Consider the following 26,973-nt stretch of genomic DNA (forward strand, 5'->3'; position numbering starts at 1 on the left):
ATAGTTAAAGTCCATTCTTCTTCCTATATAGCATATACATGATATGAATATGAATAATTTATTGTATACAATATTTGTATATATATTTCATCATATTTCCTTTGTCACATTCTATAGCTCGACATCTACCGACCAGAAAGAAAGAGCAAACAGCAGTCGGTATCATGTAGCTTTTGTAAATTTGAGAATCGTTCGAGACATTTTCACAAAAAAAAGGCAAGGATGAGAAATTTTTATGCAATCAATTTTGTTTCTTTGGTTGCTGTCGCCATCCAAGAAACTTTTTCTACCTCATTCTCTTTAGTTCCAACATCATCATCTTCATCATCTCTAAGTCTTTATCTCAATTACGTGATTGATCCTTTTTTCGTGCACTTTTTTTAATTGAAATATAATGGAATAGATGATTATGTAGGTGGACATGATGCTTTCAACGTTTTATACAATGAACATGGATACTTTTTTTTGTCGTCGATAGAATGTTGGCGACGACAGACAAAAAGGAATTAACTCGTGTCGGTTGTTTCGGTGATAAAATAAAAAGTCCCGCGCGGAAGTTGACATTAATTTAGTTTTATTTATAAAGGTACAGGAATTGAGCTATCGATAATGTCTTAATGACACGATGGATCGCTCGAAATAGAAACTGAATGAAAAGTAAAGTTTTGGAATATTAATTGAAATTGACAATTTGTTGTCAATATTTAATTCTATTTGTAAGGTACAGTTTTGGGTGATAGATGTGGAACAATTTTTTGGACAATTTGACAGACATGAGTGGGTTTTTGGGAGATAGAAAATGTATGTCAATTTTGTTAAATTTAGAAGTTAATTTTTAGTGAAATTAAGGTTATTGAGGAGGTGTTCATTGAGCTTTTATCATATTGTTGGTGTATTTTGAATAGTTCAATTCGGTAAGTCGATCCAAAATCTGGAACTAGACTTTACTGACTCTGGCATGATGCTCAATCCGGCACCGCAAAGGATCACGTCGGTCTGGGACTGATTTTGGATCAATTAACCCGATTTGCAGCGTTCAGGTCACCCGAAAGACATAAGTTGTAATAAAATAGTGTTTCAAGGCTAGCCTGACACTGACCTGATTCGATAAAATCCTCCAGAATCAGGTCAGCTTGAGGACACCACAGGAGATATCCCTTAAGGGTGATTTTTTGTATGAATCGTAAAAATTAATGATTTTTTTGGTATTTCTTCATGAAAAATCCTAAAAAATTGAAGATTCCTCTCTTAAGCAACTCCCTGGACACATATGATGTTCAGCCTTGCCCACACTAAATACTATCCGATGCCATATGTCATACATCAACCAACAATTTTCATTCTATCAAGATGCATCACATTAAAATACTTCTGTCTACCTCAACAATTTTACATAATCTCTTTAATGCTTCCTCATCAACGTGACTACGTACACTCGTTAAAAAAAAAACAATCTCGTGATATCCATAAAGTAACAGATACTCATCAATTTATCACAAAAAATATCAAATTTTTCTTCCTTATTTTTCCAAGAAATCCTCTTGTACCTTACTTGAAATGGAAGCAATATACATGAAAAGTTGTTTACAATTTTCCATTCTGTTGAAGTTTTTTTTTTATCCAACAACCCTCCCCAATTGTCGTATCCCCCTGACAACATGCATATTATATTACAATTGAAAACTTCAATTTCCCTTCAAATTTCCTTAAACTTACCATCAGCTAACACAAAAATTTACATTTTTTTCAAATTTCTTTGTGAATTTGCATTCCATCCCTCACGAATATGCTTGAATTTAGTTCACGAAAAAAAATAATAAAAGTTCATACAGTGAATGCTATGCTACACAAAAAAACATTATGCATATGCGATTGTGAAAAAAAAAAATAAAGTATAAGCAGCGCAGTGATTGACTATTTGGGTCAAAGTTATAACATTGTATATTCACATTAATTATTTCATTGCTGTCGTGTTTTCATTTTTTTTTTTTTTGAGTGTGTATATACTTTTTTTTTCAATGTAAGCTTTCCCGAGCTGTGCATCGGATTTGATAAGACATTGTTGCTAGGATGTATCAACAGGAGGAAGCGAAGTTGCTCAAATGGCAGTATGACAGCGGTTTTCGATCAATTTTGACGGAAATGTCCCTAACAAGCAAAGAGCTTGCTGTCGATAGCTTGCTAACCTTCTATATACTAGATTAATATGCTCGTAGTCGACCAGAGACCTTCTAGAAGGAAGCTGTCGATAGAAACAGTTGCTTTCCCTAACTCTGCACACAACATGACTCAGGGTATATCAATGAAACGTACCTAGCCACAATTTGTGTGTCAAACCGAGTTGGTGTGACTAGAACAGCGAAAAAGCATTCGAATCCAACTAGACTTCCAAATCCAACTAGAATTTCAAATCCAACTAGACTAGAAACAGTATTGCACTTGGTATTGGCAATTTATAGACAGCAGTTAACTATAGAACCAGCTTTAGGTGCCATCTGAGGCAGGCTATGGGCCACAATTGATCTGTACGACTAGACACGTGAGTAAGAGCATCCATGTGAGTATTTTTCTCAGCTTACAGCTGACAAAGAGTCTCAACAACAACGCTTAGCACCCCCTATGCCCCCTAGCTCTGTGTTACTCGGTATTTATATATTTATTTTGTTGAATGAACAGCAGAAGCAAGAAGAAAAATCGTAAAAAAAAGATGATGATGATGAGCTAAGTTAAGCATTATTATTCTTACAATTGCAACTGCACAGCTACCTAATTACACGCCAGCCATTACACGTAGCAACAAGAAAGAAATGCATGTAGTCGTGTATGCACTTGTTCATTGTTTTCTTTGCAATGTCGTCTCTATTGCACACACATACGCTCCACTGTCCTCATTTCTTTCTCGTATTCTCTCGCTTAAACTTGAAATCATTAGACTTAAGACTAATTTTTTATTATTTCTTCTCTTTTCCGTTCCTTCATGTCTCATCATTATTATTTTTCTTGTACACACATACGAGTGTAGATAGTTTTGGTGGATATACAAATACAATTACTCATTGTTATTACTTTTTTTTGTGCTATTGCCGAGGTTTCTTCAAGTTTATATAAGTTTGCAATTTTCTCGTTATTTTTTTTTTTAAAAAGAAATCATTTATTGTTATATTTTTTTTATATATATTTTCTCGCTTTATTGCGCTTCTGACGGTGGCAATCAACGCCCGTAATTGGTGGAACTGACGCACGGCGCACATACAGTGATAGAATGACGGAATGAATTGATGTGGAAGGAATTAATTGATGTTAAACTGATGATGATTTATGAATATGATGCTTTAAATTTTTCAGAATGTTTTTAAAGGACATGGACTTGGCATAGCTGACTTAATTAATGTTTTAATAAAGCTTCTGTAGACATAAATTGTGTAACATTTCGTAGGCTCATTTTTGAATTATTCTGTATAGAATGTTGTACTTAACAGTAGGTGGTTGACAATAGAAGTGTTTTCAGCTATTTTTGAAGGTATGTTGCATAAAGTCAAGTCATTTAGCTGCTTAATATAAACTTTGGTCTCTAAGGTCAGCCTTTGTGAATTTCATAAGGTTTTTCTTTGTTTTAATGGCAACTTTTGAAACTCTTTATGTATATTGCATATAGATTGTCGTGATTTACGTCATATAGAGTCATATAGAGCACAAAACCCACCTTCAATCTTTAATAAATGAATTAACCCCTAAGAAACTAATCCATGCGTCAAAAATCACACAAAATATTAGTGAAAATTTTAGAAAAAATAAACTTTCTAAAAACAAAAACTTTACATCACAAAACATCTTGTATATGAAGATTTTTGGCATGTTTCTTTATACCTTTTTATATCCAAATACCCTTCTCAAAAAAAATTATTATAAACTTTATTATTTTTCTCAGAAAAAGTATTATTTGGTATGAATGGAAGCAAAAAATAAGCATCAAGATATTGTAAAAAAAAAAAAGTAAAATGATATAAAGGATTGGAAATATCTAGAATACCCGAGATGCATGGTGTGGGATACAAAATAAGAATTGGAGTTATGTTTATGATTTATCGAGTTAAACGACTTGAGTTTCAAGATATTCATCCCAAAATGAGTAAGAAATTAAATTTTTGGATAAAATTTGTTAAATATTTTTGAAAAAATTCTGAAAAGTTTTCTTTATTTCTTAAATTGGCAAAGAGCATTGAAGGATAGAACCGGCTTTAGATGCTTTTTGAGCATTAATATTGAGCAACATCCAAGAATACAATATAAAATGGAGATTGCTAGGAGCATAATCGGCACTGTGATCTATTGTAGTATCTCAAAGCATTAATAAAATTGGCATGTCCTTGATGAAGCTACAGATAGCTCGCTGTTTGCATTTTGCGAGGCAAAGAAGAAGAAAGAGATGAATTTCTTTATAATTTCAATGAAATTTGATGAAGGCTGAACTGTTGCATAGCTAGGGGGGATTTGTAGGGATTTAGGCTTCATTTTTGGCTACTTTTTGGAGCAAACAAGGAGCATGCTCATGAATTTGCTCACAAAATTGAGCATGCTCAATAATATTGACTGATATATGCATAAAGACACTTCAGGGTACGCTAATTTAGATAAGTATGGTCATTGTCTGTTTGAGTTTATTGGTATTAATTAGGGTTTGTCTAAATTTCGCATATTTTGTCTGCAGACCTGCATCCTTGGACGAACCATAAGATACAATTGCAATCTACAGGCCTGCGCATCTAAAATGCAGGATATGAAAGGGGTTCTTGACCAAACCCTATTATCAACCCTTTAATTCAAGCAAATCTAAATTGGAATTTCAAAAATTCATAAAAAATTCAATAAGAGTTTTCTTAGTCATCACAAACTCTAACTCCACAGCCAAAACTCTACAGATAACAGCAATCGACCGTTAGAACAAAAATTTACAATCATCTCCAGCGAAGCATAAAAAGAAGATTCCCCCAATGATAACCCCAAAAATAAACTCTAATCATATGTATACCGCTCGGATGAGAAATACAAACAACTTGACAATGACAAGAGAGTAAAAGACTTTCAATGTGTCTAAATAGAGATGCTGAAAATTACAACAACAAAATAGAAAGTGATAAGGATCAGATAGATGCAAAAAAAAAGGTTGTTTCGAATCAATCAGGTCTGTCTGAATCTGTGAATACGTGAGGATGTGAAACTGAGAGTTTTTCATCTGTAAATCATGAGGCAGTCAACAAATTGATAGTCCTCAATTTGGCAGTAATTTGGTATTTTTTTAAAGGCATCTCTACGATCATAATTTATGTCTGATTTTTGTCTGTTGAAATATCCAATAACTCATAACATAAATGAATAGTAAAATCCAATAATTTGGATGCAAAAAAATAAATGGTAAAGCATATTAAATAAAAATTATAGACTTGCTTAATGTGTCTGGAATGATTTTTTTTTTGTTGCTTTATGCTCCATAAGGAAGCATTAAAATATAACTATAATATATGCCCAACAATAAAAATGCAGAAATGAAACAGATTGAAATATTCATCTCAAAAAGTCATTTTGTTGTTGTTGTTGTTGGTGCTGCTGCCATCCAAATGGCGGCGGATTTTCGGTTCGTTTGATATTTTTTTTCTCTTCTTTTTTTTGTTCCTCTCGCCTAAGCTCTCAGTTTTAAAGGGAACAATAATAATAAAGAACAAAAAATCTCTATTTCATTATGAAAAGAAGTATTTTTTTTTTTGTTAAATAAACACGAAAGCGATACGAAAAAAGATGGAACAATAAAATGTCATAAAAGGAATTTTTACTAAACTATTGTTATCGACACATTAAGTAAAATCTACCTTGAAGAATGAAAATTAATTTACCATTCGATATGTACGTGCAGTAAATGATTTTATTTTAGTTCTTTTTTTTGTCTATTTTGTTTTTTTCGTTGAATTTCGTCTCACTGTTGGAATGGGGATTTGTTTCGCAGTTGTGGAGATGGAGGTGATGGGAAGTTGTCAAATGAATGAAGCTTTTAGGGTCTCTGAAGTTAGTGATGTTGGAGGAGCAGAGCTTGAAGTCGACTCGGTCCCTACTTGGATTATTGAGATCTTAATATGAATTTGAGTCAATTTTAGTCAACTTTTTGGCCAAAATCTTAGTAAATTCTCTGAAATTTTCTATAATTGCTTTTCATTTTTAACTATTGATTCTTAATTTTTGATCCTTTCGAAATTCACTTAATTTCGATTCCAAAACTCATCAAAATAACTCATTCCCCCCAAATTCTTCCAAATAAATTAAGACTTCACCTCAAAAATATGTCGAAATACATTTTATAAATTTTTCAACAATCCAAAATCTATACCAAGCATTAATCTGCTAATTAGCATATTCAGACCTGCAATTTTCAAGTTTTTTGAAATATTTTTATGATAATTAAGGTAATATTTTGGCTGATTTATGTCTACATTATTACATAACAACCGAAAATTAGTATCCAATTCAAAATTCAGTCTTTCAAGTCAATCAAAAAACTATAAAAATGCATAAATTAATTTTTATGACAAAAAACTTCGAATCTCATTTTACGCATCGCATCCTAAATAATTAGATTTTTGTATTTTTATGTCGTAATTTTTTGTTTGTTCTTTATGCGAGTTTTTTAATCCGCTATAAATCAACACCATCCGATCTTCATTGTAATTTACAATTCTTTTTAATCAATTTGTGCAAAATAGCTAAACAATTGTGCGAATTTTTTTATAAATTAACGATTTTTTCCCCCATCTATTGATATAGCACTATTGTGTGTAGGTGCCTAGCCTCTTCACTGTTGCCTGTTGGAAACACTCTTTTAATTGAAGTTTTCTATTCAATTTCTGCACAACATCCATTTCCAATATTATATATATATTGTTCTCATTTGCTCATGTACATGTATGTAAATCACACTTTAGTCTATTCAATAATATTCAGTAAATATATAATAAAGGCATCAATTCTGGCACTAATTGTATTTCGAATGATGATGGTGATGAATAAAAATACAAAAAAGCTAAAGCTAGCTAGAAAGAGAGACTCTATAATGGCGTAATATAAAGGTAGAGAAAAACATGACACCGTTGTCACCATTGTCAAATGACGGCCGAGGTAACAAAAGATTTTTTTTTGTATCTCACTCATTCATTTTTATTATTTCACATCATGTCTTGGAACTTTGTACATAATATGTGCGTTTTGATCTTAAAATGTCATGAATGTATTCATAAGGGACGGATATCAAGTGTAAGAGATGTGTTTATTGTCATCATTACGATAGTGATGATGATGTCATGTGATGTCACTTTAAGTCAGTGATTCTCAAAGATTTTCTAGCTTAACGCAGTATAATGGATATCAGAATTGAATCAGCATTGATAATTGGCTGACAGAAGTCAGCGATAGAGCCAGCATTATGTGTCATCTGATTTTAGGACCCATACTTATTGCGAAACACTTGAGGGGACAGGGATTGACCCCTAACTCACCCTCCCTCTAAATACGTCTCTTTCTGATGCTTTAGGCTACTCACTAGTACGTTATGTATCACATATATTCGAAAAACTGCTCTAAATAGCTCAAACAGTCGATGTTGATTTGTGACTTGATTTAAGTCATTTTGTAGGAGTTTTTGGGGTAATATTGTGGGTGAATTTACAGCTTTTAACTAGGCTAAGTCGGTTTTTAGAGCATGTATCAGTTTATGAATTGATTTTTGGGTCAAACAATTGGAATTTTAGGATTTTTCAATATTTCCTTAAACATCCAAGTTAAATCCACAAAAAACTCTTTCAAACTCTTAAATCACCTCCATTTCTCACTCAAACATCCAAAATCCCCAAATGCCGCACACAATTTCAGCTACTTCAGACAATAAACACGTTTATATTAGATAATATACCGTAATGGCCATCAAAAAAGCCACATTTAGTTAGTCAGTAAGCGACGCATGAGAAGAAATTCGAGGTCTAATGATTTTCATGAAAACTTTTTTTATTTGTGTGCCTTTTGTTTCTCACTCTCCCTTTTTATACCTCATTTTAATTCAAATTTAACATTTTTGTGTGTATTTTAACAACAAAAAAATAAAAAAAAAAGTGAAAGTTGAATTCATTCCAAAAAAAAGTAATAAGTTGCACATTAATCTCACGAAGCAGCACACACAAAATATTCGTTAGTAAGCAAACGATGTGTGGCAGACAAGCGGCAGGTCGACTCGGCGACGATCGAGAAGGCAGAAAATATATTTCGCATGCATATCCAAAAAGTCATCTCATGTCTTTCATTCATTGAACAAAAAATTGACTTTTTCTACGCTACGTTGCATTTTATGATTGTTTGTATCATTTACCGTGAAAAAATTATCTCGATAATTAAGTGACCACTCATATTATTATAGTACATCTGGTGTATGGCTAATTAAAATGGTTTTAAATCACGCAATTTGATGACACATTTGAGAGAGCATTAAGTTTGATGTTTGTTGCTCATAATGATAAATTGACATATGATTTTTTGTTTAAAAATATTTTCTCTTTTTTATTGTTAATGTTGAAATGTGTATTAATGGGGCGGACAACAGGTTGGATGGGAAAAAAAAACAGTAGATGGAGTGTAATTACGTCTGAGTTCATAAATTTCAAGGTTTTTGAGTAGTTTGGAGTGGAAAATTTACATTAATTGGGTGTAATTAATAGTTGAGACTGTTGTTTGTGGATATAAGGATTGTAGGGTAGGTTGTGATGACCAGGCATGGATATACTCAACCCTGACTAACCTCTGATCACTCTAACACATTGTAGAGCATCAAACTTCACATTTTAATCCAGAAAACTCAATCCTTAGGCAGAAACACGTCAATTAACATCTTGTCAACTACTTCATCCATCTATATCCACTGTCTATCTATCATCCAATTCAAAAATCATCATTATTGCTTTATATTTGAATGTGACAAATTTAAATTGACATGATGAATACCAACAGATGGATACGAGAGTCTGTAATATACAAAAAGCTTTTTGAACCCCTTTGTGGAATTTGATATTGGATGCTATGAATTCGATTGATGTGACAAATACAATGAAACCCTTTAAAATTTCCATATCACGATTACAAAAGCATTAAGAAAAGGCAGAAAAAAAAGGCAAATACGGAATTTCCTATTTCTTTTCCCTTTTCTTGTCATGTGTCCATTAAATGTTTGTAATTCTCCACATTTTAGCTGTTTGCTCAATATTTTAGACATTTTTTAAAAAAGTATACATTACAATTGGATTTTCAGCCTTTTTTCCATTTCCTAAACAACCTCAATTTCTTAAAAAAATGTTTATTTTAATTTAAAAGCTCGTATTTTTGAAACAACATTTGGTCTAAATTTGATTTTCTATTTTAAATTTTGTAATAATTCCTTTTTCAATAGCGGCAGTGCCAACATCAAAAGTTGTCCAAAAAAAATTTTCAAAAGCCTAATATAAAACAAAAAAGCCATTGTGAAATGTCAAGCTAGTTTAAAAGCAATTATTTTGGTGCCAATAAAATGAGCAGTAAATCAAAAATATTGCCAAATGTTGAAAGTTTTTTTTTACTATTTTAATCATTTATTGGAGTTAAAATTGGATTTGAAATAGCCCATTAGGATAGTTTGTTAATCTTATGGATTTTTAATGGGATTTGAAGTTTTAATCGAGATTGTTGATTGTGCCTGAATAGCGAAATATAGTATATCGGTCGCAATTAAGGAATTAGACTGATTTGACTCTGGCATGATGCTGGATTCGGTTTGAAATGGTTTAAACAGGTTGAAAAGATTTAAATCAATTTTAACTAGTTTAATTAAGTCTAAAACGACTTAAATCCGGCACCACACCCAAGTCACGTCATCCTGGTGTCAGAATTTGGATCAATTAATCAACTTGCTCTATTTAAGGTGAATTAGCATGCAAAAAATGCCAAAAAATCAGAATTAGTGAATTTGCAACTTAGGATGGATTATACTGAAACTATTAAGCTATTCCCTACTTTAATCCATCCATCCGCATCCCAAAAAATGACATCATACTCACAAATGAACTCAATACATCATGACTCAGCTGTTTAATCATCCAATAATCCAAATTCCACCAAAATATTTCCTGCACAATTCCCAAACCAACCAAGATTCTTATTCTAAAATATTAAATAAGCTGGAAATTCCCCCATCAATATGCGAAATTTCACCAGACAAAGAAATCGTCGATTGTTCTTCTTTAGATAACTTATTTTACCCCAAAATGATGAATATCCATCCTTATACTATAGCCATAAACAATTAATCTCCATTCATTATTGAGCAAAAAATCAAAAAAAAGAGAGATTTAAACTTTATTCTGGTTGAGATGAATGTGATACAAGAATGAACATCTTGAAAGAATTATAATAAGATAAGACATGTCAGTCTCATTCATTTAGTGCAATGCAATCCCGGCAGTGAGGAGAAATGAGACATGTAGAACCACACATATGTGCGGAATGGAGAAGATTTAAATGTGACAGAAGATGAGGCAGATTTTTTTGTTCATTTCAATAGCAGCAGTACTCGATTTTTTGTGGAGAGGCTTAAGACCAAAAGTATCGGATTTCCAAAACGAAATTCTGTCATTTTCTCCAGAATAGAGTCTAAGAAGATGAATTCACATTTACATTATAAACTCTAAAATAATACGGGGAAATGCAAAATTTTGCAATTAATTCTAAAATTCGGGTCCATCCCGTAAAAATGTCCACACGAGGAGTCATACGAAAGCGTAGACGTATGGAAAAGAAAATAAACGACAAGATGAAACATGGTGCAAAATGAGAAAGAAATCTGAGATTTTCAAGATGTTTTTCTTCTGCAATGTCGCACTTGTGTTTCATTTCTTGCCTGCCTGCCTGCTTCAAATGCTTCTTATAAACGAACGCGTTAGCAAAAAAAAAGCAAAGTTTTCTGACAATTCTTATTTTTTTTTTTTATTTCTTCATTCTTTTCTTTAATGTAAAATCGCTGAAATTTGTTGAACCATAAATCTGACAGAGAATGAAAAAAATACTTTTTTTTTGTGCTGTTGAAAGATTTTAATTAAAATTTATAAAAATTATATAAAAAAAAATTCTGTTGCCTCTCTAATTGAAAACAGAAGAAATAAAGAAGGTGCAGCGATACGGCAAATATAATATCAATGAACTTATCTTTTTTTGTTCCTGTAATGAAGATGATAAATTTTTATAACTATGTCACGTGGAGTGAACGAGAAATGCTCAATTGGAGGAATTATGAAGTTTTTTATTAATTTATCATACGCTTTTGAAGTGAGATGGAAGGTTGGTGTGTCCGGAGAGCTGAATGTGCATAGTTTTAAGCGTTTTTGAGTTGGTAATTGTAAATTATGACAATTTGACAATTAAGCGATTTCGAAAAGTCGACTCAAGAATTCATACAAAATTCAGGTCGATTTCAAGTTCTGCAATTTTGGAATGGTTCGAGGTGATTTTATACATAATCTCACAAAATTATCAATTTTGGCGTTTATGTGGCTCCAGTACTCAATATCAGAATTGCATACCCAAACAGACATGAACCAAGCTCATGAATTAGCTCACAAAATGGATCATGCTCAATTATATTTAATGAGTATACTAATGTACACGCTTATTAGTTAAGTATACTTATAGAATACATGTTAGCAAATGCATTGGAATCCTTTAAACAGAACAAACCGTTTCCATCATCACCAAATACCACAAAATATCCAGCACAGCTCAAACAGTCAGAAATTAATATTTATTTCTCCATTCGTTCGAGTTTATTTTTAGAGAAATTCGATAGCAACTGCAACAGCAGAGCAAGCAAGCAAAAAAAAAGTCCTTAACCAACCATAATGATCCTTGAAAAACTGCTCGTTGTGTGGAGGAGCAACAAATAAAATAAAAGCATTTCTCCGTAAAGTGCAAATCAACTGATTCTCATATTTTTTTCAATAAAAAACGTTGTACATTTTTTTTTATATAAATTTTATCACGAAATGTAAATATTATTTTGATATTCACTGGTAAGAATATAAACCCATGAAGTTCGTGACGTTTTAAAATGTTCATGATATTTCATTAATTCATAAGATATATGTAATCCTCAACTACAATAATAATATGTGCAATATCAAGTAGTATCAAGAGAAGTAAATAATCTCACATATTTGCCCAGTAAAATAGCTTAGTTTAATGATCTTTTGCTCTTAATAGAAATCTTCACCATACACCATCTGCAGGCACCCATTTCAATTTCTATACGTCTCCCTTTTCTGCAATGCGCGCATGCACTTTTCAATTTTTTACTTCCATCTTCTTTTAATAAAAAAAATTGCAATAGTTTGACTTTGAAAAAAAAAAGGAAAAGTTTTTTCTTGAGTGGGTGGATATAGCAAGTGGGGAGTATGAGGGATGAAAAATGCCAATTTTATCGTATTGACGCAGTAACACCTCAAAGCACTTTCATCATCAAGATTTTCCACATGAAGTAATACCTCCAATTATTTGACTTTGTCCTTGTTTCTCTCTCACATCTCTTTTATGTGTTCTCATTTCGCTTTTTTTTATATTTTTATATTCAGCACAAAGTAGCATAGTATAATGCAAAATGTATTGTATGAAGCATATAGTGAATCCACTGAAGCAGCTAATTCTACTTCTTATTACATTTTTTTTTCAGTTCCTTTTATTCATTCTTATCCCACATCCACATAGAACTAGCTGATGAGAGTGAGTCAATGTCAAAATATATAGAATAAGATACGCGATAATAGTGTAGCTTATGCACCGTAAAGAAGTAAATTTAATTTTTCAGGAAAGCATCAATTATTGAATTTTCTGTTGTTGAGTTTTGCTTGTCCAAATAGCAACTTTTATCGGTTGTCGATGATCAGCCACAAATACAGTCGCAATAAGAAGCTTGAGAAAGGCAAACTGCATTTTTTAAGTCACAAAAGTCGATGCTTTACGATGTCATGTCGATCCTCAATAAAATGTACTCTATTTCTATATATGTAACTTAAAATATGGTTCAGTAAGCGTGCATAGCTATGCTTGAAATATTTTTATAGATACACGCATTGAAGATTTAAGAAAGAAAAGTTTTTTCTTTTCATATTGACAACAATTCACGGTTTCATGACCTTATCCAATATTATTTGAAATGACAAATTCTTTTTCGTCATCTGTATTGTGGCTGAATTAAAATTTGAAATTGATGGATTTTGAATGAATTAAGATTTATTAAGATTGTTATCTGCTTGATGAATTTGTAAATTCGAATGGAACAAGTTGACAAATTGAACCAAAATTAGGCATCATGCCGGTGTGACGTGGGCGACCAAAGAGCTCTTGGAAGGAAGCTGTTGGATAGGGAAAGTGTTGCAATTGGCATTGGAAATTGGGAGCCAGCAATAGAGCCAAATTCAGGCGATACCTATGGGAGGTCAAGTATGCCAGTGTGACTCTGGTGTGGTGCCGAATCCCCTTTGTCAGAGTCACATCAAACTTGGGTCGTATTTTTGATCAATTAACCGATTTACGCTATTCGGGACAATAAATGAAATTGAATTCCGTATTTTAAAAATCATTTTGTGGAGGATGATCGAATTGAGTCATTCGAAATGAACTTAAAAGAATTTCTGATGTCAAAAAATGTGGTCGTAAAATTTATTGAGATTATTTATGGATTTAAAGTTGTTTTCTCGGATATAAATTGACATTTTACTGCAGGGGGTGATCATTGCTGTTACAAATGACGCAATTTTTTTTTTCTACCTCATCAAAGGTCCTTCGCCTCACAAATCCACCCACATCAATCGACCTTTAAATCAACATAATTTCAATAAAAATTCAAAATACATTTTCCAGTTACAAAGTAGTCACTTTCTCCCCATAAATTTAATCCATAACATTGCATCAATTTCAATACAATATCAATCACAATGACGTTGAAAATTAATTTTCACCAGAGGAGAAAGAAATATATAAAAAATTATTTTATAATTCCGCATTATACTTTAATCTCATTCGTTATTTGAAATGAATAATTTCAGTCCGCTTGTAATCCAATTCTTTACCCAAACAAAATAATAATAAAAAAAAATAAATTCATACTTATTCAAATATTTCATTAACTAGTGTAGAATCTCGTCCAGTATGGCAGAATTGCAGCATGTTCGAAATGATGATCTGTGGGGTGTATTCAGGAGGAATGATTGGTGTCAATTGGGTGTCACTAAGTTGATTGGGGTCTCTCAGCTTTTGGGTGTCACTAAGCTATTAGGCTAAGTGATCATTACGCAAAATAGTTTGTGTGGATTGACAGATTTTAAAATTGATCCCCTTGAAATATTTCTGTCTGTGCCCATGTATTACAGTGGTCTGTATTTCAGAAGTCTGCAATACTGGATTCTGCATTACAAGAGTCTGTACTACAGGTGTCTGTCTTACAGTCCCTGCAACAGACAGAACTGACAAAACGAGTCAAGTCTCATAATTATAGCACTAATAATGCAGCCAAAACAATTCTCAAAGCTATTGTAAAATTCATAATTTATTTCAAAAAAACCATAAAACCTGGAAAAAAATATTAAATTTTTATGACTAATTATGATAAAAAAAAAGAATGTCGATGCATTATGATGGGAACGAAACACACAAAAAACAAAATGTGGGTTTATGTGCATTCTCATTGACATTAATTAATCATTTAGCAGTATAAATAACGTAAAAAACTTCTCCTTTGTGCATTTTTTGAATCCTTGAATTTTATTACTATTTTTTTTCTAGTTCATATCATATCTGTCACCTTAGAAGCTATGCTGTTGCTGCAGCTACAAGCTTTTTTCATTTTCTCTTCAGCCACCGAATGGCAATGAAGTTGAAAAAAAAGTTTTTATTATACACTAAAGGGTTCTGTTCAAGGAATTTGGACCACCAATCAACCTTTTTTTTGCATAATTTAATTTCTGTGTCTTTTTTTTCTACAAAAATGCTTTGGACGTTCACTTAACGACACTTTTGCTGTACACGATTCAATAGTATATTAGAGAAATGATGGTTAATTAGTGACAGTATGATGAATGTAATTAGTGCACATGCAATTGTGAAGCGCTCATTTGATGCTCGGATATATGAACGAAGAAAATAATTTATATTTTTTTACTAGATTAGCAATTGATGTGGACAGTTGTAACAAGTCAAATAGCGTGAGATTATCTTGTTTATACATTTTTACACGTTTTCCGCTTTTAGCTTCATGTACGTTTGGCTCTTGTTTTAATTTCAAATAATTAAATATTTGCAGCTGACTAATCCGAGGAATACAAGAGACATTGAACTTGGTTGGGGGAATTGAGATAGTTGCTAAGAAGGAAGTCTTAGTTTTTTTGTAAGTTTTATGCTAATATCAAGTAAATATTTTAGATTTGGATTGGAATTTTTCTGATTTATGAAGGAATGAGTGCTGTAGCAGAGTATCATGTACTGTAACCGAGTATCAAGCACTTTAATTGAGTACCAAGCACTGTAATTAAGTACCAAGTACTTTAACAGAGAACCAAGCACTGTAGCTTAGTACCAAGTACTGTAACTTAGTATCAAGTACTATAACAGGGAGGATTCCTTTATAAATACGCTACTGCGTCAATCTACTTTTTTGAGAGTCAAGACTACAGAAAAGACGTCTGTTTGGACTTTTGGGGTCTGTTCTCTCGAAATCCTGCCAATTCTCTACTGGAATATCAATCTAAGATCAACCCTTGTGCTCAACTTAAGTGATATCGACTTCAAACAGATTTAGTCAAGTCGTATGGACTTTAAAATGATTTTTTTGAATAGAAAGTCGACTTCTAGACTTTAAATTGCTTTGTAAATAGTAAAAGTCAACCCGAAGAGCACATCGTGTTTCCTAGGACACTGCTAAGTCGCTGTATTAACGGATGGATGCATAAATTGCATTAGTACACCGTGATGGATGATTTTGATAAATTTTTAATACAGAAAATGCGATTCGTCGCTTTGTGAAGCTTGTATAAGTCAACTTAAGTTGCTGTCAGTTCCAAAAAGACTAATCTGACTCAACCAGTCTCTAAACTCTTACAAGATCTAATCTGCAACAGCAACAATCACTCATAATTCCCAAGAATTCACATCAACTCCCTTAAAATTCCATCAATGCATCTAAATTGAATAATAACTTTATTCCTCCTGGCATCTTCATGATATCCATAAAGAAAACCTAAAAACAAGCAACTTCATAACTCCCATGAGTTCCATGCCTCCCGGGAACAAAATACTAACAGTCGATAATTAGACAATATGCAGCATTAATTAACTTTTGAGTTTTGTGCTCAAAAAAAATATATAAATTTGCAAGAAATTCTTTATTTCTGTTCTGCACGCGGCTATTTCTCTATAATTCGTTCAAAATAAACTACAAAGAGGAATGAAACAGAAAAAAAATAAAACATAAAAAAGGCGGAGGATGAAAAAATAAAAAAAAAAATACAAAACAAAAACAATTCGCAAGCCTGCATAAATAAGATGAACAGGTTTTTTTTAATAGTGGACCTCTCTCAAACTGAACTTTTTTTTTGTTCTTCAAGATTCTTTTTTTTTGCATAAGAATTATTTCATGTCAGTCACTGGATGTAAAAAATGCACATCACTCTTTTCTTCTCTCCATCATGCGCAAGGCAAACGTATTGTATGTGCATAATATGATATTTTTATGTAACATTTTTTTCTGTTCAACTTGCACAGAGCAGCAAGAGAAACATTGAAGGAAGAAGAAGAAAATAAAGTGAAGCATATTATGCACTTGACACAGACACACAAGCAATAATAAGGTTGATATGCAGGCAGAGAAAAAAATTACATGTTATTACTTGAACGATGGTTATTTTTGGGCTCACAAGCTGCCTATCGTCATCGAAATGCAACTAAAAAAAGATGGAATAAAAAACCTGAAATTTTTTTATCTTTTGTTGTTTTCACACAAAAATCCAGTTTTGCTGTGCGCATATCAAGAAAAGAATTTCCTTTTTTTTTACTGTGCATTCCTTATGTAATTTAATTAATTTATTTTATTTTAATGTTATTGGAAATCAATGGGCGGTTCGGGGTTGATAAGAATGTTTGAAGAATGAACCTTTTTTTTTGGAGTTTTTGGAGACATTTTTTCACGCTGATTGTTGTAGGAAGTTGAAGGATTTTTTTGAAGAGGGTTGAATATTTGGAAGGAAGTAAGTTGGAAGTATTTTATGAATTTCTATCAAAAATTTACTGTTAGTTCCGATTATTAAGTGAGTTTTTGGAAGATTTTGTTTGAATTTAAGGACATTATTAGCCCTAGTGTCGACAAAATAGCATTTAAACTTCATCATACAATCTAAATAGCACAGCAAGAGATAAAGCATAAAACGAGCATGCTCATACAAGCATGTTCCCCTCTAATGGTCAAAGTACATACTTTGAAGAGCTTGATGTAGTTGTATAATCTAGTTGAGTATGCTAGCGAGTGCTACTCATAGCTTCTCTGCTTTTAAAGGAAGCTCTTTGTCTGCTCGAGGGCATGATCATGCTCTTTGACGTAATCGAGTCAATTCCGGTGAAGTTGAGTTCATTCTTTAAAGTGTGTGCACTCAGAGCTTGCTCATTGTCTGTTAGGATACGAAAGGGCTTCTAAAGTGCAATATTGTGACTTTTTCTTACAATTTCAGTTCCAATATGTCGGTAAATTTTGCAAAGAAACTTATTTTGACTTTAAATGACGGCTAAGGTACGGAAATATTAGAAAAATGTCACAAATACATCGTAGATTAACATTTACTGTAAAATCACCTCACTGTGCTTCAACAACTCTACTACTCGTGATTTAGGTTATTTATAGCAGATTTATTAATATTTTCATGGTTTCTGGTACTGACAGTGAATTAATATTTATGAAAAATCATCCTCAAATCGACAATAATGTGATTTAACTAGTTAATGTCTAGTTCTATCCTTTTTTCATTCACTCAGACCAGTCTAGTCACAATCGGATGCATGACCAGGAATAAAGGATTCTCAAATGACAATTCACCCCCGTTCTGCTTTTTTCCCAATCTATCAACCCCTAAATCCCCATTTAACGCTTCAATACCTCCATAAACGGATTCAACTCAGTTCAACATCAAACCATAAGCTCGTAAATGTATTGAAATTTATTAAATTCCATTCCATTGCAACCTACACCATTTAGAGAATAAAAATGTGAAAGAAATTAGAAGAAAAATTACAATAATTCTCCTTGTAATACTGTGCCACATCTGGATCATCGTCCTTTTTCTTCACCTCGATGGAAAAAAATTTCATTCAACATTAAAAAAAAAAATAAAATATTAAATAAATACAAGAATGATTAATAACATTCCATTCTGATGAAAATTTGTAACAGAACCAAGATATATATCTGTATAATATTTCCTTTACAAAAAAATTCTGTTGATGGAATCAAACCAGAGACATGTAAAGAGAGATGGAGAGAGTGAGTGAGAGAGAGAAAGAAAAAATTTCCATTGCTTATTCTCCTCTTATATACACTTTTCACTTAATAATTGATTGAGGTAGGTCGCTTTCTGTATTACTTGTGCAGAAATACAAAAAAAAAAATAATAATATAAAGAGCATGAGAAGAACGAACCCAAGTCGATATTGCGCCCGAACTGAAAATGTTTCTTCTTTTTATCAAAAAAAATTTACTTTTTTTTCCTTCCTTGCGCTTTTCAATTGAATCAAAAAAATTCACATTTTCGCCATTTCTGCAAAAAAAATTGTTCAACAACAAAAAATTTTGCTGTTTGACAGCAAAAAACAAAAGGGAATTTAAGGAAGTACTTACCCTGCATTTTCGGATGCAACAATTGACATGTGAGGTTCATTTGATAGTTGCAAGGGCGATGGGCCCGAAAGAGGCACTAGCGGAGCAATATTTTGCTCCGTGTTTGCTGTTATGCCAGCCACCTGAAATTATACAAAAAAAGAAAGAAATGATTAATGAATTGTTAGGCACCATTTGTCAGGATTAATGCAACATCTTTTATATATTCAGCGCATTAATTTGTCAACAAAATTTTTATTCTTATTCGTTCTATTTTTCAATTTCTGTTTTCAATTCTTCTTCTCATCCATAACATGTCAAGGTGTCGCTCGCACAAAAATGTACAGAAGCACAGTCTATGGAGAGATTCATTCGACAGCATGGCAAAAGGAGCACATTACATCATATAGCAGAAAAAATAAATTAAAAAGCGTTAATTATGTTCTGCTACCGTTGCCATAAGCAATGTATGATGATTTGTTATTTACACATATTGCTTTTAATGATGTTGATGTGCCTTTGATAATTGATGCATCACAAGCATATACGTATAATGTTGATAAAAAAATTCTCAAGCACATCCGACCGTAATCTACATTCTTTCCTATTCCACATCCATTCTTTCTTTGTTTAAACAATTTACACAAAATAAGATATGAAAAAAAAAAAGTTTTATTATTTGTTCTAGAAAATAAAAAAAAATGTTAATTGATAGCAAACGAACAAGCTTGTAAGTTTGTTTCCTACTCGGATTCTTTTTTAATGGTCTTGCATTTCTTCGATATGCTGTTGCACATCACTAGATGTAGATGCAACACTCTATGTGTGCAAAAATGTAATTAATTAAACGGTAAAAAAATTTATGTTTGAATTAAAATTAGATCTCAAAACGGTATGTATTGAATAGAATTTTACATTGTTGTAGGTTGAAATGTTGTGTGGATGGAGATTTTTGCATTTAATTTAAATTGTAGGGACTATTAAAATGTTGAGAACATGGATTCATTTACTGTATAATAATTAACTGAATGTTGAGTTGAAATTGAATTTTTTTACTGAATTTATGAAGAATTATGAAGTTTTGTAGAAATTTAGCTGAATTTAGCTTCATTTTCTATTTGATTGAATTATACTCAAATCAACTAAATTTGCTAAATTAATTAGATTTTGTTGAATTCAACTAAATTCAACAAATTTAACAAACTCAACAAATTGGCTTGATTTTGAAGAATCCAGCCAAACTTTACAAATTTATTTATTTTGGCTAAATTCAGAAAAATATGACAAATTGACTTAGCTTCGTTGAATTCAGGTATTTTACTTAAATTCGCTAAGTTCAGTAAAATTTGAGAAATAGACTTAAGTTAATTGAATTGTGCTAAATTTGGCAAATTGACTAAACTTTACTTAAGCCAGCTAATTTAGTAAAATTAATCTAATTTTGCTTAATTCAATAAATTTGACAAGTTATATTGATTTTGTTGAATTCAGCTAAATTTGACACATTGGCTTAATTTTGCTAAGTTCAGCTATATTTGACAGTTTGATTGAATTTTGCTGAATTGAGCCAAATCTGACAAATTGACCTAAATTTGCTGAATTGAGCTTGAATTCAGCTAAATTTGAATTTTGCTAAAATAAGTCAATTTGTCAACTTCAGCTGAATTCTGCGAATTTAAGTCAATTTTAGCTGAATTCAACGAAATTTATTCAATTTTTAAATTTATTAGAAATGAAGCAATATAGAGTAAATTAGTGAATTTAGCTTGATTGACCAACTTTGATCAACTATGTTTATAACAAGCTTAACTTCCAATATTCAATCAGCATAAGCTTATTTCAGCTTTAAAAAATAAATTGAATCAAATTAATCAAACTAATTCAAATATTCACCAATCCATCAACAACTGTTGCTTAAGCCTATGTAAATCAATTTTAAAACTCTGATAACTTTATGTAATTATTTTACATCCGCAGATATGCATACGACAATGTATAAGACTGTATAATACTGCATAATACTAAGCTTTTAAAAGAAACTATTTTGAACAACGAGTTGCGTCAAAAAAAAAACAGTCGATTGAGTGTAACACGTGACTGACTAATTTGAATAGCAATGCGAGAAGATGAATGTCTAAGAAAATAACTGAAAAAGAGTCTTGCGTTTCGATTTTTATATTTTCCATCCAGTCTAATGTAACTCGTGTGTTAAAAGTTATACACTAATGAAATATTAATGCGTATCTGGCTTACATCAAGCTCTAAAAAAGTCAGACATTGTATGCTGAAGCTAGTTTTTAAGCATACATACAGTCTACCATTTTTCAGTCATTAAAAATCACGAAAGTAAAGCTGGAAATTTTATGTTATTTTTCAGAACAAAAATACAGCACAAAAATTTGCATGCTCGAATGTTGAGACTTTATATTCTGTAGCACACATATCTGGTCTGTGTTATAATTGTCACGCTATTCTAAACAGCCATTGAAAGTAGAAAACTGGCTAGAATTATATTATTTCTGCTAAAGCCGTAGTGCCTTATACAACATTGTCTGGTCTGCTGTTTCATTCATCTTCAAATTTGAATTGTCAAATGGATGATAAAATTATAATTTCTAATGACTTTATGATTGAAACTTTTTTTTTGCGCATATTTTTTGTGAATCGAGTGCGATGGAAAATTTCTTTATGATTCAGATTAGTTGATGAAAGTGGATTGATATTAGGATTAGTCGTCTGTCGTTTTATATCTGCTATTTTGGATATGGTTGTCTGGGAAATAGAGATATGTAGTTTATGAAACAATTTTAGTATGGTTCTGCGTAATTCAGATTTAGTTCTCTGTGAATTCAGATTGGTTGATTTAGTTAGGTGTAATTAAAGATTGAATCTTTACAAAATAAAGTCTTTAGAATTCTAATTTAGATTTGGAAAAGAAGAATTAAAAATGGTTTGATTCTGGAAAATTGGTTTGGTTCTTAGTAAAGTAAGTAAGATTCTTTGTTAAATGGACATGATTCTCTTTAAAATGAGTTAAAATTCTCTGTTAAATTGGTTTAATTCTTTGTAAAATGAGTTTGATTCTCTTCAATTTGGGTTTGATTCTCTGTAAAATTAGAGAATTTCTCTGTTAAATTCAATTGAATATTTGGAATTTTGATTTGATTTTCTTTAAATTTGGTTCAATTCACTGAGATTTAGGTTTAGGTTCCTGTTTGATTGTATTTAAAATGGTGTTGATTATTTGTTGAGTGATTTTGGTTCTCTGTAAAATTCGATTACATGCAAATATGGTTTAATTCTTCTTTAATTGGGTTTGGATCATTATAATTAAGATTTAGTTAACTGTAAAATAGGTTTGGTCCTTTGAAACATTGATATGAATTTTAGAAATTTATGTTCTCTATGGTTGGTAATTTAAGTTTGGTCCTCTATAATTCAAATGTGGTTCTCATGACAATATTTTGATTTTTGATTTGAAAAGGGTTTGGTAACTTGAGTTCATTTCAAGCTTTAGAATTGATTTGGTACCTTGTAATTTACGTTATTTGTAAAAAGACAGATATTAATCGTGTACACGTACTTTAATTTTATTTAATTACATTTATTCTGTGCAAAAATTTACACAAAAAAGATATCGTACGTCAGAGATTTTATATTTATGTCAGCAGAAAATTTAGATCACTGCACCTTTTTTTTTCTCCATCTCGATTCAACTTTGACTTCGAATGCAGTATGAAAAGAGAAGAAAAATTATACACCCAACATTATAACAAGAATCAGTGTACTCCTTAAAGTACTTTATCATAGTACGCACGTTTTTCCTATGAGTCACCTTCTCTCACAACGTGAAGCATGATATTTAATCTATTTCGTAATATCTTATTGTAATATTCAAAATAAAATGCTTTTTTAATGTATATATACGACTAGATATTATGAGCAAGCGATTATGTCTGTGATATGGCTTGGTATTTTATGCGAGAAGAGAAACTTTTTTTTTTCATACCAGCTCACATATGTTTCGTTTCTCTAATTTGAATGAAGAATGAAGGAGAAGTGAAATAAAATAAAAAAAAAGTTTTTGGTTTAGAAAGGCAAGCACATAGACATGGTACGAAAAATATGTATGATCAGAATCTTAACCTTGAGACGAATTAATATTTGTAGCAGAATGTTATTATTTTTTTTCATAATCCCCCCATCAAGCCGTTTGGCATCAATCATATGTTTAACATGTTTCGATTTATATTCTCACACAAAATAACAACACAAATAATAATAATATTAAGTTTCTGAACCAAGAGTCTGTTAAATAGGCGAATATATAAAATAAAATTGTTTAAGGAATGGAATTAACTAAAATGTGATTAAGAGAGGAAACAATATGTGTATCTGTTTGTCTTGATATTTCAGCAATTATGAGAATGTTGCGTAATTATTTTGAAAATATGGACTGAGGGGCTCGATGAGGAATGAGGGGAATTTTTTTATGGCAGATGGTTAAAAATAATAGTTTTGCAAGGAATTTGGTAATTTTTTGCATATTGTAAAGAGTTGAAAATTTTAAATTTGATTAAATTTAAATTTTTTGGAATTTTAAAACTATTTAAGCTGAAATTTTAACTATTTTTGTGTGAAAAATGCTTAAAAATTGCAATTTTTCTATTTCAAAAAATTAAATAAATTACCAAAATTTAGATAGCCATTTATTCATTAAGTAACGCTCTTAGCCACAACATTGCAATTTTGACACCCTGATCAACACAATGAAACGCCCCATAAAAGACCCCATAGTGTCTACCATTTATTGCACATTCAGTATTGAGCTTAACAATAAGTAATTAACAATACTGCCTATGGATCACAATTGATCTGTACGGTCAGCCAAGTAATTAAGTATGACCTTTGCATATATTTTTTTTTATTCGCGATTTTAACATAGATGACTGTTTTTTAGTGGATTTGTTGTCTTAATTGACAATGTTGCCTACTCTAAGAGATATTTAAATAAAATTCAAATGAAACTTTTTCAGAGCTTGAAGTCGAATTTGAATTTGTATATGGACTTGAGCAGATTTGAGTCGACTTTTTCATACAAAATTCGAGTTGATTCCATTCAAAATTCGAGCTGAACTCTGGCTAATGACGCAAATGAGACAAAATTTGATTCGAACTAATGGCTCCAGCTAATGAGGTCTAAACTAGTCATTCCTACCCAAATCCTTTACCCAACCAATTTCCCTCCATCCGCAAAACCAACTTACATCACTCCCAAATCATTCCCTCCCATCATCAGCCGTCCTTAAACCATTCAATACGCAATAATGTAAAAAAAAACATTTTTTTTTCTAATTTCCACTCCATAAGTTACAGAGGAAGTCACATGTCATAATGCTATGGATCTGTCAAAACTGTTTTCATTAATAAATTAGCAAAAATTCCAATGTGACATAATCATTAAATAAAAATCGCAGAAAATATGTCTTAATTTTAATGCGAACAGCAAATATTTCAGCTTTATTATAATATGGTGACATTGATAAAATGCCTTGTCTTACTTATTGAGTTATAAATATTATCGAAAACATAAAATTTTCATTGAAAACCGCACCTTAATTTAGAAAGCTTAAGCATCAAAATGTCAAAATTTTCGCAATAATGTTTTATGCTGGCTATGGTCCGCAATAAGCTACAACAAGATGTTACTCGCATTAAGGCATTAATGAAGGATCTGGATGAGTGGTGGGCAACCTTTTGATTTTCGGGGTACACCTTGTTGGTAACCCTCAACTAAAATCACACACGGCGTCCTGTTCATGACTTTGACGGTACCTAATGTGCCGCAACACACAGTTTACCCATAACTGATAAACATTGTCTACCTAACCACAAAAATGGAAGCAACATTAACATACAAAACGTTTTAAAAAAGCTTTTTCTATGTAATAAGTCTCAATTTGTTACAGCAGCAACATCACATCATCACTAAACACATCCCCCCACTACCAACAAAACAGATTATTTTCTTATATTATTTGAAAACATCATTATCATGATCATCATCATAACCCATCAACAGCATGATGTAAGCCAAAAAAAAAGAGAGATCTTGTTGCTCTCATTTGCCATTCATTAAGGCAACGTTGCTTTATTTTAAATGCCTTAAAGGTCTACGCTTTGGCATAGATGCGAATATAAGTAGAAAAATACCAGTCGCAGATTCTACAGCTCTTAGTTACCTACTGCAGAAAAAAAATGAGCACTTACAGTTACAGCTTCCTCTTGCGGCAGTAACAACGGAATTTTTTCTACAATAGCAACAGTATTTTTTTGTTCTTTATAATTTTTGTGTCGTTCCCGCCTCATCTTCTATGCATTACATTACATGTCATTATTTAGAATCTCAAGTGAGCATTTTCAGTTTTTTTTTGGGCAAATTTAATTAAACTGTACGAAAAAAAAGAGGTAATTTCAAAGACAATGAAATGGGATTATTAATGGAATTGTACAGGCTGCTTGGATGGTGATTGCTTTGCTATTTTTGGTCGACATGTGGCGAATTACATTATTTTGGAATAAAATTTAGCTATTTTAGGTATAAATTTTGAATTTTAATGGAATAAAGTTGAATAAGTTTAGGGTGAATTTATTTGAAATTTTTTGAATGAATTCGGGGAATTAGAATTGAAGTTGTGGACTAGCAAAGACTTTTTTGGAATCTAGATCTGAGATTAAGCTCTGAAAGCACACGATAGAGAAATTGCCGAAAATCAAGCTTTATTATTGACTCTGATCAGAAGCTAGATTTCATCCAATCTAGACTGATGCTAGAGTCAGAATGACATGGAGCTAAATTTTCAGTTTTATTTCAAATCCGGCAAAGGTATTCAGAACCAAAAGGTACTGAGCTTAGCGGTACATGCGTCGCAGGGCTAATCAGAGTATATTGAACTAAGCCACAGCTATCAAAACTCTTTTTGCACCACTTTTATGTCGACATAACATCCTGTAGCCCTACAAAGGGACGATGTGAACTGTGTTTGCTATTCACATGATTCGAAAAAAGACTTGGGTATTTATAGTCAGTATATATTAGGTTTTTGTTCAAGGTTTGATACATGTAGTAAAGTTGTCGTTGGTAAACTGACAAAAAGACTAATTACAAAGACTAAGCACAGCAGTTTTAAGTTCAAATCCTTGAAAAGTCATGAAAATTTATTTGGTTTGCTCTTAAAAATATTTTTAAAATAAAATTTAATTTTTTTAAATTTAAAATATTCATATAGGATAGGAGAACATGAAGTCTGCTCGAATCTTTTACATATTTGAGACAATCTTTTCATACTCGATGTTAAACTAAGCTTTGAGCTCAGCTAGCTTAACACATTTTCTCAAAATATCCATCAATCCATAACTCCCTGTCCATCCACATTTTTTCAAAAATGGATTTCAACTAGCTCACTCGTTTCACAAACACAAATTTTATTATTATTATTTTCATACTGGAATCAATCTTACTTGTTGTACGAAGGAACCATATGAAGACAACAATTCTCTATTGAATAGACATAATTTGCGAGATAAAATCAAAACGTCAAAGGTGTGTCGATATATACACCGCACACTTAATATTTTTTTATTTTGTATTGTGTACATAGCTAGTGTATATATCACCATATGAGAGATGAAAAAATAAAAATTATAATTAATGAGTTTTAAGGCAACCTTAAACCTTCTCAAGCTCAGTGTTTTTCCATTACATCTTTCGCATATTGGTCTTGTTTCTTTGATATTTAATTAAATTTTTTTAAGACACCAAAAAAACGCGCTTTTTTTACTTTAATGTTTAAATAAATATAATGGATGTACACTAACTGTATATGAAGACGTTGAACACTGTAATCTAGTCGATTGTGTAACACTTTTTTGTCTCTCATCACTTTTTCTATCAACATATTCATTTATACATATCATCATCTGCTACATATAAAAAAAAAGACTTCTCAGAAGAT

At 31.5% G+C, this 26,973-nt stretch overlaps 1 protein-coding gene across 4 annotated transcripts in view; it reads right to left on the reverse strand.

The window, feature by feature from the left end:
- tai (taiman) overlaps positions 1 to 26,973 on the reverse strand; it is a 161,044-nt gene that overhangs the window by 66,314 nt on the left and 67,757 nt on the right. For all 4 annotated transcript variants that reach the window (XM_070646423.1, XM_070646422.1, XM_070646425.1 and 1 more), the window contains exon 2: positions 18,980 to 19,101. In XM_070646423.1, coding sequence (XP_070502524.1) covers positions 18,980 to 19,008 — 29 coding nt within the window. In that variant the 5' untranslated portion in view covers positions 19,009 to 19,101. The remainder of the gene's footprint in view (positions 1 to 18,979; positions 19,102 to 26,973) is intronic.

The sequence above is a fragment of the Chironomus tepperi genome, unplaced genomic scaffold (genome assembly GCF_022539635.2).
Source record: "Chironomus tepperi strain 1889 unplaced genomic scaffold, CSIRO-AGI_Ctep_v1 contig_362, whole genome shotgun sequence".
Classification (NCBI taxonomy): domain Eukaryota; kingdom Metazoa; phylum Arthropoda; class Insecta; order Diptera; family Chironomidae; genus Chironomus; species Chironomus tepperi.